The sequence below is a fragment of the Mastigoproctus giganteus genome, chromosome 8 (assembly GCF_048544385.1).
Source record: "Mastigoproctus giganteus isolate SK-2022 chromosome 8, ASM4854438v1, whole genome shotgun sequence".
Classification (NCBI taxonomy): domain Eukaryota; kingdom Metazoa; phylum Arthropoda; class Arachnida; order Uropygi; family Thelyphonidae; genus Mastigoproctus; species Mastigoproctus giganteus.
The window spans coordinates 44,611,456-44,625,296 of NC_143582.1; the positions used below are offsets into that span (position 1 = coordinate 44,611,456).

Genomic DNA, 13,841 nt, shown 5'->3' on the forward strand with positions numbered 1-13,841 from the left:
GATCAGGCAGCAGAAAAATTATTCCCTTTTTAATGTAAAAAAATAGTTTGGAAGCCATAAATGGCTCACCAAATATGGTAACATTTAGAATCTGGGAAATTTCTAATGGAGATGATACAAACAGTAATCTGTTGTGTCCCCGCCCATAGGACATCTCAAAAGATGCAATGTTAGAAAGGACTTACTATTGCAAAGGTAAAATGATGCAGAAATCGGATGTAAAAAACTGTTTTTTACATCCGATTTCTGCATCATTTTATGCATCATATTATACAAAGATTACAAAAGCATTTGGCACTTCCACATGGGAAGTAACTATGCAAACTGATGTGAATTGGGATCTTACCCTGGAGTAGTTGGTTGGGGGGAGAGAATGGGAAGCAGAGAATTGTTATTAATGGCCATTCTTCAGTACCAGCCACAGTTATAAGTGGGATCTCTCAAGGTTTGGCACTTGGCCACTCTTATTTCTGCTTTTCCTGACTGAAATATTTTTGGCAGAATGAAGTTGAAATTATAAATTTCAGTTTAACAATATAAGCCAGATTGAGTTTCTTCAAAATGATTTGGAACTCTGGACTGTCAAGGAAATGTTATGTTTAATGCTGCCAAATTTTCTACATTTAGAAAATAATTGGAAAATTACGTATACACTAGATTAGGTAGAATTGCTGTTAACGAGGAAAGAGACATCAGTGATTTCCCATACCCATACCTTCAGGGAAAGGGATTTATAAATCCGTTATACAAATCACTGATGAGATCAAATTTGAAATATTGTATTCGGGTTATGATGAGCTTCTTGAAAGGGTCCCGATGCAGGTTGCTCATCTGGCAAATGCAAAGGGGCAGTCATATAAAGAAAGACTACAATGTCTAAGTTTCAGGTTGAAACTAGTTGTTGGTGGGGGGGGGGTCTGTTTGAAGTGCTGCAGGTTTGGGCTGAGTGACAAATTGAATGGTAGTAGAATTTTTGAATTGAAATGGGACACTAACTGTAAACTATTTGGGGGGGGTGAAAAAAAAACTAATGAAGTGAAACTTTTTATAATCAACATTAATTCTGTTACAGAACAGCTTCCGTCAGTATACAGTCCGCCCTATTGATAATTTTAGCATTTTTTTCTTCTTCACCTTTGGAACAAGCTATTAACCGTGCTCCTGATTAGTTCCTGATCATCAGCTAGTAAGTTTATGCTTTCAGCTGAAAGATTGTGATTACTTTTATCACAAAGGTAATCTTCACCCAGATCCTGAACTGGACAGTTCCAGTATTATCTTAGTGATAAAAGAAAAAATAAATTTGGGACTTGTATCTAATCAAAAACTGACCTTCCAACATATTTGTCAGCTCAGGGCAAGATATGCAAGAGCTGTGCACTGTCCATCCAATTCATGTGGAGAAAATATGTATGCATATTTTCTCCACATGAATTGGATGGACTTTGGATGGAATTGGTATCTTTGCTACTTATGTGGTCTATAAGTGATTTTGGTTACTAAACCTATTCCACTAGAAATTACATTCTTTGGTGTCTTTATCCAGTTTACTTGTGGTCCATTTGTTCCACAGTTGCTTCTGTGGCTAAAACCGTACAATAGCAATTCCTGTCCAGAGCCTTTATGTGGAAGCCAGCATATCACTATTGATGCTCCAACTCCAGCAGTTTTCACTGCAATAACAATGGCTGGAGTCAGAGCATAAAATTAAAATTCTGTCAGACCATCCCATGCAAAAGCTGCCAGTCATCACTTTTGTATCCAGATCTAAGAACTAGCTCAGTATCATAAGTTTTAGAAAAGACAGTATATCCAAATCTGCCAAGCAAATCCTTCATTTGGAACTATACAGTAGGCCCTCGTTATAACGTGGTTTGCTTTATGCTGATTCACTATAATCAGCATATTATAACCTGTATATCTCACTATATCGCTCTTTTACCAGAATACAGATTGAATTTTTGGCATGTTTAACGAAAACATTTCATCTAATTTAGTCGATATCATGAAAATGAATAGCAAATCAGCACTAAAACGTTTCCCACACTCAGTAAAATTTTCTCCCACTCTGATTTATTTGCAGTCCAGTGACTTGTTACGTAGTTCCGAGATCAGCATTTTAAAACATGATCAAGTTAAGGAGTATGCAGTATTGCTTGTGATATTTGCATTATATGCATTTATCCAAAGTCTAGTCATCATTCAGTACAGTTTTAGACATCATCCATAGTGGACAGTTTACTCGAACATTGTATCATAATTATTGCAACGCAGTTACATTTTCGAAGAGTTAATAATGGCGGATAAGGATGAAAAAGCAACGTCTGGATGCAGTATAAAGACAGCAAAGGTAAGAAAAAGATTGAGTTTGAAAATTAAATTAGTCGTTTTGAAGCAAATCGATTCCAATCAACAACAAGTGGATGTATGCAATAATTTAAGACTGGCGGGTTCAACTGCAAGTTCAATTATAAAAAATAAAGAATTAATTATAATAGCGGGAAATACAGCTGTTCACTGCAGGAAACTAAATTGACTAGGGCTAGGCCAGCTATTATGACTGAAATGGAGAGACCTCTAAATTTTATTGAAGATAATATCCAGTGCAGAATTCCGTTAAGTTCAGTTATTATTAAAGAAAAAGCGATTATCCTATATGAAGATCTGAAGAAAGCTCACCTCGAAAAAAATGTGGAACCATTTAATGTGCTAGTAAGGACTGGTTCGATTGATTTAAAAGGTGCTGTAATCTACACATAGAAACAGGACTTTTTTTGGCAACGAATGCCTAAAAGAAGTTTCATATGGGGGGGGGGGGCATGCCATGCTTCAAAACTTCGAAGAATCAGATGACTATTGCTGAGTGTAGTAACACTGCAGAGGATTTTAAATTAAAATCTCTTTTAGTTTACCATTTGGAAAATCCAAGGGCTAAGGTTTCACTAATGAAACCTACCTGTAATTTGGAAGGCTAATAAAAAAGGGTAACCAGGCTTCTTTTTGTTGATTGGTACTCTGAATTCTTCTGTCCTGCAGTGGAAAGATATTGTGTGAAAAATAACCTTTATTACAAAGCAATTCTGATAGTGGAGAACACACCATGACATCTAAGCAAAGAGAGCATAGAAGAGCATATAAAAAAATTTTTATATGACTGTTCAAAGTCACATAAAAATTTTTTTATATTACTCCAAACACTACATTTCTGATTCCTCCTAAGGTAAAAAAAAAAAAAAAAAAAAAAAAGGACCAAGGTGTTGCCACATTTAAAGCTTACTACATAAGGAAAACACCTTTTCCCAAGCTATTAAAGCCATCAACACTGGTGAAAATGTATGAGTCCAAAGGAGTTTTGCAAATCCTACAACATTTCAAGTGCCTGGGATGAAGTGATTCAGAAAACCATGAATGGAGTGTGGAGGAAAGTTTGGAAGAGTTGCATAAAGGATTCCCTAGAATCTAATGATTCGGTTGAGAAAGTTAAAGTGCAAATTGTTGAGCTATGAAATTGATGATGATGACATACAAGAAATAATCAATGACAGGGATGGCCTCTTTAATGAAGAATTCATGGAAGTGACAAAAGAACAATAGCTTGCAATTGAGGGAGGCGATGATCAAGATCGAACAGATGAAGAACCGTAAAGTCGTTGACTGCAAAAGGACTTAGTAAAGCTTTCAAACACTTTGGAAAAAATGTGTGATTAATTCCTGGGGGAACAACTCTGCCATGGAATGAAGTTCCAAGGTAATAAGAAATTAAAAGAAAGAAATGAATCCCTACATGATTTTGTACAAGAGGAAGAGGGACAAAGTACAAATTGACACATTTTTCAGTCCAAAGATACAAAAACTCGACAGCCCAGGTCCATCAGATTAATAAATTCATGATTTAAATTGGCATTTTTAGTTTAATTTTTATACGTAATGTAGTTTCTTACCACATAAATATATACGTATATAATATAGAACGGGGTGGCCAACGAGTTGATCGCAATCTACCAGTCAATCGCGGATTTAATTTCGGTCGATCACGACGAATTTTAAATATACAGTCATCCCTCGATTTGTGCAATGAAATTTTTGAGATGGTAGATCTCAGCACATTTTGAAGGAAAAAAGTAGATCGCATCGCAAATTAAGTTGGCCACTCCTGATATAGAATATTTTGACTGTCATTTGTGCGTCTTTTCCCTACCATTTATTATTAATTAGGAAATATTCTGTGGCATAGACTGCAACTCACAAATACATATGTTACTTTATGGGAATACGGCACTCGCTTAGCTCTAATTCACTTAGCGCTCTGTTTTTCGGGAACGAATCATTGGCATTAAGTGGAGGTCACCTGTATATTGTTCATTTTGTAACATTACTCTTAGGAACTGGCCAAAAATTTAAACATTCCTTTTATACACAATGTGGCAATTAAATAACAAGACTGGCACTACTATTAAAAAAATATGAATAACACTAATGGCAAAGTGTGGTTATATATTTTCAAAATAATCACCTCCGATGTGTACACGTGGTTTACATCTTTTATGCAAGTTTTGAAAACACTTCTGGTACCTCTTTCAGCTGGTCAGTCACTGCAGCCTGGATGTCCTCTATCATCTCGTATCATGTTCCTTTCATGGCTGTTTTGATTTTTGGGAACAAAAAGTAATCTACGGGAGTGAAATGTGGTGAATATGGGAGTTTTCAATGACTGGAATTGATTTTTGCCAAAAATTGCACCTGCATATTTCGTAAAGGACAACTCGCGTCTTTTATGAAAACAAGAAAGCATTCGAATACTCTTGGTTGAGACAAATATTCATCAGCATAAGCTTTTTTTAAATTATCCAAAGTTTCCGTAGCACTTTTTCCCAATTTACAATAAAAATTGATAACTGCCCTTTGCTCCATTTTCAATTTTCTGATGACATGCACAAAACTACTATTACTCTTTCTGTCATAAATCACGAATTACTGACCAGACAAGTTTCAACTTGCACTCGTTGGAAAGAGCACATTCAGGCAGATCTAATCATTTTGGTCTCTTACGTTAATAATAAATGCAGAGTGCACACAGTCTCGTTATTTCATTGGTGCAGTATGTATGTCTGCAGTGTTTTGCAGCACACAGTGAATATTCTGACTTCACAGTGTACATACAGATGGCTTGAAGTGAAATAATGAGTTTTGCCTGTTCTTACAGTAAAATACTACACATGATCAGATCCTTCATGAAAGGTATGTGTGCAGTCAAAGTCAGATATAATGCTTGACATTAAAACTGATTTACATTTTTTTTAATTGCACTGAGATCAGTAGAATTTTAAAATAAAATGCATATATAACACATTTATGAACTACAATTACATTAAACATTGTTTAACTTTCTTAGACCCCTGCACCTGCTATGTACATACATATATAAATCATTAGTTGCTATATATATAAATTTATATATGCACACTTTTTTTACAGGTGAATGATTTATTTATGATTGGCCTGAAGTTTAATAATTGGAACTTCCAGTTTACATTTTCTTTGGCTCCTTTGTTTTCATCTTTATCTTGCTTCTACCATTTGACTGATATAGCCAAGTGCCTAATTGTGAGAGTGCAGTAGTTCAAATATGTTTAGGTGAACTGTGGTTCTAACTGCTAAATACGATTTAATGATTGTATATGTTGTCAAAAACAATTGTAAACTCTTCCGACCGAATGGTTATGCTGGCGTATAAACGAGAAAAATCACTTTATCAACATTTATGTCACATCAACCATATAGTTCATAATAATTTTTTTTTTTTTTTTTTTTTTTACAAATCCATCTTATAAAGGCAAGATTTTCCTTTTAGTATCAGTTTCAACAGAATCAGTTGTGGTAATGTTATACAGCTTTTCTCCCTATTAGGTAGGCACACTTTTGGCTTAAGTTGCTCTTGTGTCTTTAAACATCTATACTGCTACTACTGTTTTCAAGACAGGCAGTCATTTTGAGCAAATTGGTTTTCAAAAGTGAGGTTTAACATTTCATATAACCCCTTGGGGTTGCAAGTTGCTTGTTATGTTTGATGGAACAAACACAAGTTGTGTGTGTGTGTGTGTGTGTGTGTGTGTGTGTGTGTGTGTGTGTGTGTGTGTGTGTGTGTGTGTGTGTGTGTGTGTGTGTGTTATTTTTTATTTTCATCTAGCTTCTCCACTTTTGTGGTGCTTAATTCTCCAAAAGTAGAATTTTTTGATCACATCTTCTTGAAGCAGCTCAGATTCAAACAAGGCTGATATCATCTAAGCTTTTTATATTTTCACTATATAGACCTACAAACATTAATGTAAACTATTTGCCATTATGTAACCATATCTGCAACTAATCCAAGTTTTGAAGCAGCAACATGGCATCATTCTGGTCATTAACCACTGTTTCCACCTTCAAGTAATTTGCACACTTTGACATCTTCCCTTGCTCTCATCGTTTTTGAACAGTACATGAAAGGTGCATTATGGCCAAAGCAGCTAATAAGCTCAGCACCAACCCAAATGGTATATAAGCATTCAAGTGCTTGCATACTATTTTAAGGATTCAGGCACTTATATACTATTTTAAAGATTTTAAGCATGTATTGTGCCACCAATGCATGCTAATCCTTCAATAATTTATAAGTTTAATTTAATGCAGATACTAGGTACATATTTTGGTGTTTATTTATGCACTTAATACCTTTGAATTGAAGAGTGTGCCTAGATATCAGAAAACCATCATTGCTTCCCCACTGTTTGTATATGTGTACCTCAAGTACTAATTAAAAATTTTTTTTTCTGTTATTATAAGTAGTTAGAAAAACGTTTTATATATTTGAAAGTTGTGTTTAATTAATTAGGACAATCTGGAGGATTCCTTAGTGGTGGTAGTGGTCGATCTGGGTTATCAAGCGATTATGGAGGCAGGGGAATGAGAGACAGTTATGGTTCTGCTCATTGTGTTCACATGAGGGGATTACCATTTAGAGCAATAGAAGAAGATATATATGATGTAAGGTTAAATATATTATTAATACCTTTCATTTTTATAATTTAAATAAAGTAGTGGGTTATTATTTTATTTGTTGAATGATACTATTTGCATATATTTTTCTAATCCCTGCAGCCTTGTAATTGAAAATTGAAAACAATTTTAACTGTCACTTTAACCACAAATGTTGTGTTAGCCTACAGTTGTCACTTTAACCTCAAAAGCAGAACACCACTTTTGATTAACAGAATTAGAGCTCTGTGTTTAAATTGCAGTAGAAACATGTTATTTTCACTCATAAGTCAAAGTTTACTTGATTACTAATTTAAGGAGAGAAAAGTGGTGTTGTCTCATGCAGGTAGCTTCTGCAGGATGAGAAATTGCCTCCCCAACTCCACATTATCTGGATATTTGGGATTATGTCTTTGATGAATGGGGGTTTTAAGGAGAAGAATTACACCCAAGCTGTCATGTCTACTGTGAAGTGAGTCAGATAGTGTTGGGCTGTGTTTTGAATGGCGGAGTTGGAGTTTGTTCTCTACACTGCACAAATGCAGAATCAGTTCCAAATGTTTACGTATATCTTGGAATCAAAATTACTGTATACAGTTACTGACAATTTTCAGTTTTGCAGGGTTAAATAAAGCCACAGTTCTGCAATGGCACCCTTTCTTTCAAATGGTTAAGGTCCTTCAGTAGTTGTTGTTAAAAAATTGTAAGACCCATAATTTGGTTGGACTTATGCTGCACGAGCAAAAAAAAATAATAAAAATAAAATAATAAGAAGAAAATTGTTTAAAAAATAAATAATTAATGAGAGAAAAGGAAATAGACAACCTGTGCATTTCCCTCCTTCCGTAAGTAATTATCCAGCTGACCTTTGAATTTCCCCAAATGTCAGTCTCTACCACCTATGTATTCTTATTCCAGTAATTTATAACTTGCTGGCTAAAATAAAACTTCCTGCAGTCCAGTCTAAACATCTCCCCCCCCCCCATAACTTGAAATTATGGCCCCTTGTTCATTTTGCTTACACCTCTCAGAGTCTTAAACACCTCAGTAAAGTCTCCTTAAGGTGCCTAGTTTCCAAGATCTACAAACCACATATTCGAAGTCCTTCCTCATATGGACATGCCCTTTTGCTGATCTCACCAGGTAAGTTACTGTCTTTGGACCATTTCGAGAAGCATAATGTCTTTCTTTAGGCATGGTCTCCATACTTGAACACAGTATTCCAGGTGTTGTCTAACATTCGCCTTATATTATGGGGCCGACTGGGATAGCCGGGTGGGCAAAGTGCCTGCATAGTAACCCAAAGGTTGCGGGTTGCAATTCCGTCTTGGGCTTGGATCAAAGTAGAAAATGCAAACACCTTGGGAGGTGCAATATGGCCACAGAAGCCGAATGCGCCAACAACTAAAAAAAACAATTATATTATGGGATTATGGCATAATTATCTCTACTAGCAATTGTACGATTAATCATCGATGGGACACCATGGGCTTCCCTTGCAACCAGTCTACAATGCTTGGAGAACTTCGTCTGACCGTATTGTAACACCCAAGTCCCTTTCCTCCACTACTGGGTTACTGTTCCCCAGGTGCAATACACTTTGCTGGATTAAAGCATAGCTGCCATTTTTCTGACCATCCCTGAAGTCTATCTAGGTCACTCTGAAGAAGCTCTGCTTGACAGTGATCGTTAACTACTCTACCAATCTTTGCATCATCTGCAAATTTAGACATCATACCCGCTATTCCTTCATCGATATCATTTATGAAAATGAAAAACAGCAGTGGTCCTAATACTGATCCTTGGGGAGCCCCACTTCTTACATCAACCAATGTGAATAATAACCATTTATCACAACCCTCTTCCTCCTGCCCTGAAGCCATCCAACTATCCATCTAAGGATTTTCCTTGTGATTCCAACCTGTTCCAGCTTATAAAGTAACCGCTCGTATGGGACTAAGTCAAATGCCTTGCTTAAATCCAAATAAACAATGTCAAAATTATTCCGTAAGTCCAACTCTTGAGCGACCCTGTCAAAATAGCTAACTAGATTAGTTAAACATGATTTTCCCTTTACAAAATCATGATGAGTGTCCTTCAGAATTCCATTTCTATCTAAATGATCCTGAATTCCACCCTTGATCATTGTCTCCATGATTTTCCCTACTACTTTGTTTTGCTGGCGTCAATTTCCCGGATTTTACATTTTCGGGATAATGGAAATTCCATTATACCACAATTTTTTCCGGACGCCGACATCACACTGGCGGATGTCCCGTAATTCACGGGACATCCAGTAAGCCGGTTAGCACGCACAACGGCATCGTTTTTGTTGCGTCTGGCCGTGAGCGTGAGAAGAGTGTTGTTAGTATATTTCAAATCATTTTTGTGACCAGCAATGGCTTCAGAATAAACATGTACATTCGAGTGTCGGTCAAAGGCTTCAGCGGACAAAAAGGCGAGAGTTATGGCTCGGTGGCCAGCGTTTATGAGAAGTGTGGAGTTAAAAAGCAAACTATTTCTGATATTCGCAAGGCCAAAAGAAAGCTCCAAAGCTTTGCATTAAGGTAGAATATTGAAGGTATGGGTTCTGTGAGTGACAGAAAGCAAATGAAAGTAAGCAAAGATAGAGATTTAGAAGAAGCTGTTTACAAATGGTACAAGCAGGAGTGATCCTGTGGAATGAATGTTACTGGTGCCACCTTACGCACTGCAGCTTAGAAACTGTCTAAGCATATCTGCATTAACAATTTCAAATCTATTAATTAGTGGTGGTAGCATTTTAGAAATTGCCATGGCATGTGTAACAGGAAACTGGGTCTGCTGCAACACATTCAGTTGAGCCTTTCAAACTCTACCTCAATGAACTGAAGGAGGGCCTGCTCTTATCCCAGGTATATAAGGGAGATGAGACTGGGTTATTTTGGCAGTCCCTACCAAAATACATAATTGACTGGCTAGAGGAAAGTGACAGATCCAGGCTACCAGATCTTGACACCAGAGGAGATTGCTGATGAAGTGAGAGCATGTGACATTGACTGGGCATCCAGTGATGAAGAGGAATAAATTAACAAACCTAAGAGGACAGCAGTACGAGAGGCACTTGATCTTGTAATTCAGTATGTCAGCTCTCAGACAACATAGTAGCATAGTGTTTGGGTTGGGGATGCCTCCGGTGGTTTCTCACAGCAGCGCCGTATACTCTGTGCAGTAAAACAGTACTCTGTTAAAGCCAGATGTGTAAGTAGTGTGTTGCTTTATGAAATGTGTTGGGCTATGTTGTCACCTGGCTTTTTGCCGCAGAGCCTCTGATGGGACTCCACATTGCCTACCACTAACGTCTGAGAGGTAGCCAGGCAGTCCCAAAATCTCTGGCTGGTCTCTGCCAGGGTCACCTGAGCTTCCTGACAGACCACAAAATGGGGGGGGGGAGAATGAGTGAGTAAGAAAATGAGGATATAGTTCTGGGAGGAGAGAGAGAGAGAGATAGGATGAGCCTTGAGGGCAGCAGCGTCCTCAAGGCTCATCCTATCTCCCTCATGTGAGATGGAGGTCTCCATCAGGTGAAAGAGGGGAAGGAGAAGGGGAACAAAAGTTACAGTGCAAGGGAGCACTGCATAGGTTGCCATTTGGCAGGTAGAGTCAAGTCCAGGTAACAGTGAAATCCAGCCCCACTACGACCATGACCATTTACGTACATTAAGAGAGACTGTCGTAAGGGAGGTAAATAGATGAAGCTGGACACATTCTTCAAACTTGTTGCTGCTCTTACCTCATCATCACAGCAGGCCACTTCAGTGGAGCTAGGGAGCTTCACTGACACAGAATAAATTATTCTGAGTCCCACTATACCGATCACGGCACAACCACCTCAGTTCTATCTCCATTGAGGTAAGAGAAAATATTTTTTGATTTTTGTTTTTGTTACATTATTTATTTATTCTAGTATATTTATTTTTACATATTGTACTACTTACATTGCTTATAAGTAATGTATGTGCATTGTGTGTACACTACCTATCATATTAATCATGTTTACTGTGGGTACTATATGGTTAAATGTTTCATTAAATATTCATTCGAAAAATTCTGACTCCCGGGTTTTCGGACAACCCTTCCCCCCTTTTAGTCCACGAAATCTAGGGTGATCTGTATTTTGAAGAATGAAAAACTAGAGCTGCAAGTGAGATAGAAGTGCTGTGGTAACAGAGGAGGAATAATTAATTCAGAAAAGAAATGATACATATACATTTTTTCCTAGGACTGAAATGGGTTACATTAAATGCTATTTACTTTATAACCTGATTTTGGACTATTAGTCAAGACAGTATAGTTATGATGTCCAACCTTTCGAAAAAAGAGAAAATTCAAAATTTCTGATATATTGCAACTTGTATATTACATCTAGGGAAGGAAGAGGTAATAAACTATTGGAGGAGATGGGGAAGTGTCAGGTGATGGGGGAACAAAGTGTCTTTTTTTTTTCTCCTTTTTTTTTTTTTTTTTGTTGATGATGATATGTAATGCTTTCTTGTATCGTTTGCCACTACTAATATTAATAACAAATTGTCCCAAGTCATCCTCTTGGCATTCTAATATTTCCTTGTAGTAATACTGAAACAAAACAGAGTTCATATCTTTTTGCTGGTAAAGCATTTGAAATGCACTTGACAGTGAAGTCTGTACATTACTGCTTTTTTTATGTGCAAAACTTTGGCTCAATATATATGCAGAGGGCAAAGTTTGCAATGGTATCTTTCTTGAAGCAATTGTAATCATTTGATTTCTAGCAGCCACTTCAAACAGAAATTAACAGACAGAAAAATCCTGTGTAGGGTAATATGCCAAAACATGCTATACTGATAAAGTGACCTTGTCTGTATTTTAAAACAAAATGTATATGCTGTCTCTGAAATTTAATTTCTGGTGCAGTGGGGACTAAAATAAACCTCCTACTTACACTTTTCTGATCTCCAGCTTTTTGAAAGTCAAAAGTTGGCACCTGTGAAATTGTGTACCCTTTCAGAATTCCATTTCTAATGTCATTAAAAATGGAATCTAAATGTCCCTCTATTGCACTGTTGATAATTGCCTTTGTGACTTTCTTACCACTGAAATTATCCTAAGTCCTACAGACTAACTAGTCTGTAGTCATCCACTTTGCTCTTACAGTTGCCTTTATCCCAAGTCCAAGATGTTGTCATAAATTAATCATAATGGTTCAGTTTGCTCTTGCCACATCCACCCCTCAGAATTACTGGATATACAAAGGGTACTAGGAAAGTTTTGCAATATGACGCAACAATGAATCACAGGAAGCTGCTTGTTGCTGCATGTTGAGACATGTTCATACGTGCATAGTAGCCGCCGCGCCAAGTCGATGGGCTCAGTTATTCATTAGTAGTGAGAGTGTAAAGTGCTTGCGATGGCATCGTGGTCACGAAATGAGATAAGGACAGTTTTGCGATATAATTTTGTGCGTGGTTTAACCACAGACCAGTGCTTAGAAGAAATGACTCTTGCACTAGATGATGATTGTCCACATCGTACAACGATATTCAGGTGGTATAGAGAATTCCAAAAGGGAAATTTCACTCTGGAGGATTCGGAGAGGCCGGGAAGGCCACGAACGTCAGTTATGGAGGAAAACATTACTGCTGTGAGGAAAATGCTTGACGAAAACAGGCGAGTGACCTACCAACAGATAGAGGATACTTTGGGCCTAAATGCACCAGCAATTCGTTCGATTCTGCAAGATCATTTGCACGTGAAGAAACTTTGTTCTCTCTGGGTGCCGCATCAACTGACTGAAGAGCAGATGACACGACGTGTGACTTGGTGCCGGGAGATGTTAAAAAAGTTTGATAAGGGACAATCTCGGTATGTGAACAACATCGTGACAGGTGACGAGACTTGGCTGTACTATTACGATCTGCCGACCAAGGCTCAAAACAAAGTTTGGGTCTTTGATGATGACGACACACTCGTAATTGTCAGAAAATCACGATCTGTAAAGAAGAAAATGATAGCTGTATTTTTCAAATCGAGTGGAATTGTGGAACGTGTCGTTTTGGACACGCAGAAGGCAGTCACAGCCAAGTGGTATACTGAACAATGCCTGCCTAAAGTCATTGGATCTATGAAGAACCTGCGGCCAAAAGTCAAGAATGGACATCTGGTACCTCCATCACGAAAATGCTCCAGCTCACTGCGCCAAAGCCTGCACCGAATATTTGACCACGACAGGACTGAAACTTCTCGAGCACCCTCCCTACAGTCCAGACCTTGCTCCCTGCGACTTTGCACTGTTCCCGCATGTGAAAATGAAACTAAAAGGGAGGCGGTTTTCCAGTGATGAGGACCTTCTACGGGCTTGGGACAATGAGTGTGCTTTACTCCCTAGTGAAACTTGGCAGAACTGGTTTAAAGATTGGTTTCGGAAGATTGAGAGGTGTATTGAATGTAGAGGAAATTACTTTGAAAAAATTAAATAAACAAAGCTGTATTGCAAAACTTTCCTAGTACCCTTTGTATATGCCACCAACAGGTTTTTGTCCTGTAATATCAGTATTGCTACTATTTCATACTGCTGAGCCTAAACTCGCACATCCTCTTCTTACGGTGAAGGACCTTTCGTTTGTAACAAATGATGAAAAATATCAATTGACTTTATTAACAAAATCAGCTTGCTTATCTCAGACTTTCCCATGTGAAGATTTCTTCATTAATAAATAGTGAGGTTGTTTACACTGCACCTACTCGTTATGGCATCTTCAATTTTAAGAAAATAATTGCGTGAAAATGGTATCCTGCTTCTCCGTTAATGT

General features: G+C 37.5%; 1 protein-coding gene across 2 annotated transcripts in view; it reads left to right on the forward strand.

The window, feature by feature from the left end:
- LOC150081499 (heterogeneous nuclear ribonucleoprotein F-like) overlaps window positions 1-13,841 on the forward strand; it is a 210,699-nt gene that overhangs the window by 152,680 nt on the left and 44,178 nt on the right. For both annotated transcript variants that reach the window (XM_090379334.1, XM_090379335.1), the window contains exon 8: window positions 6,872-7,023. In XM_090379334.1, coding sequence (XP_090235460.1) covers window positions 6,872-7,023 — 152 coding nt within the window. The remainder of the gene's footprint in view (window positions 1-6,871; window positions 7,024-13,841) is intronic.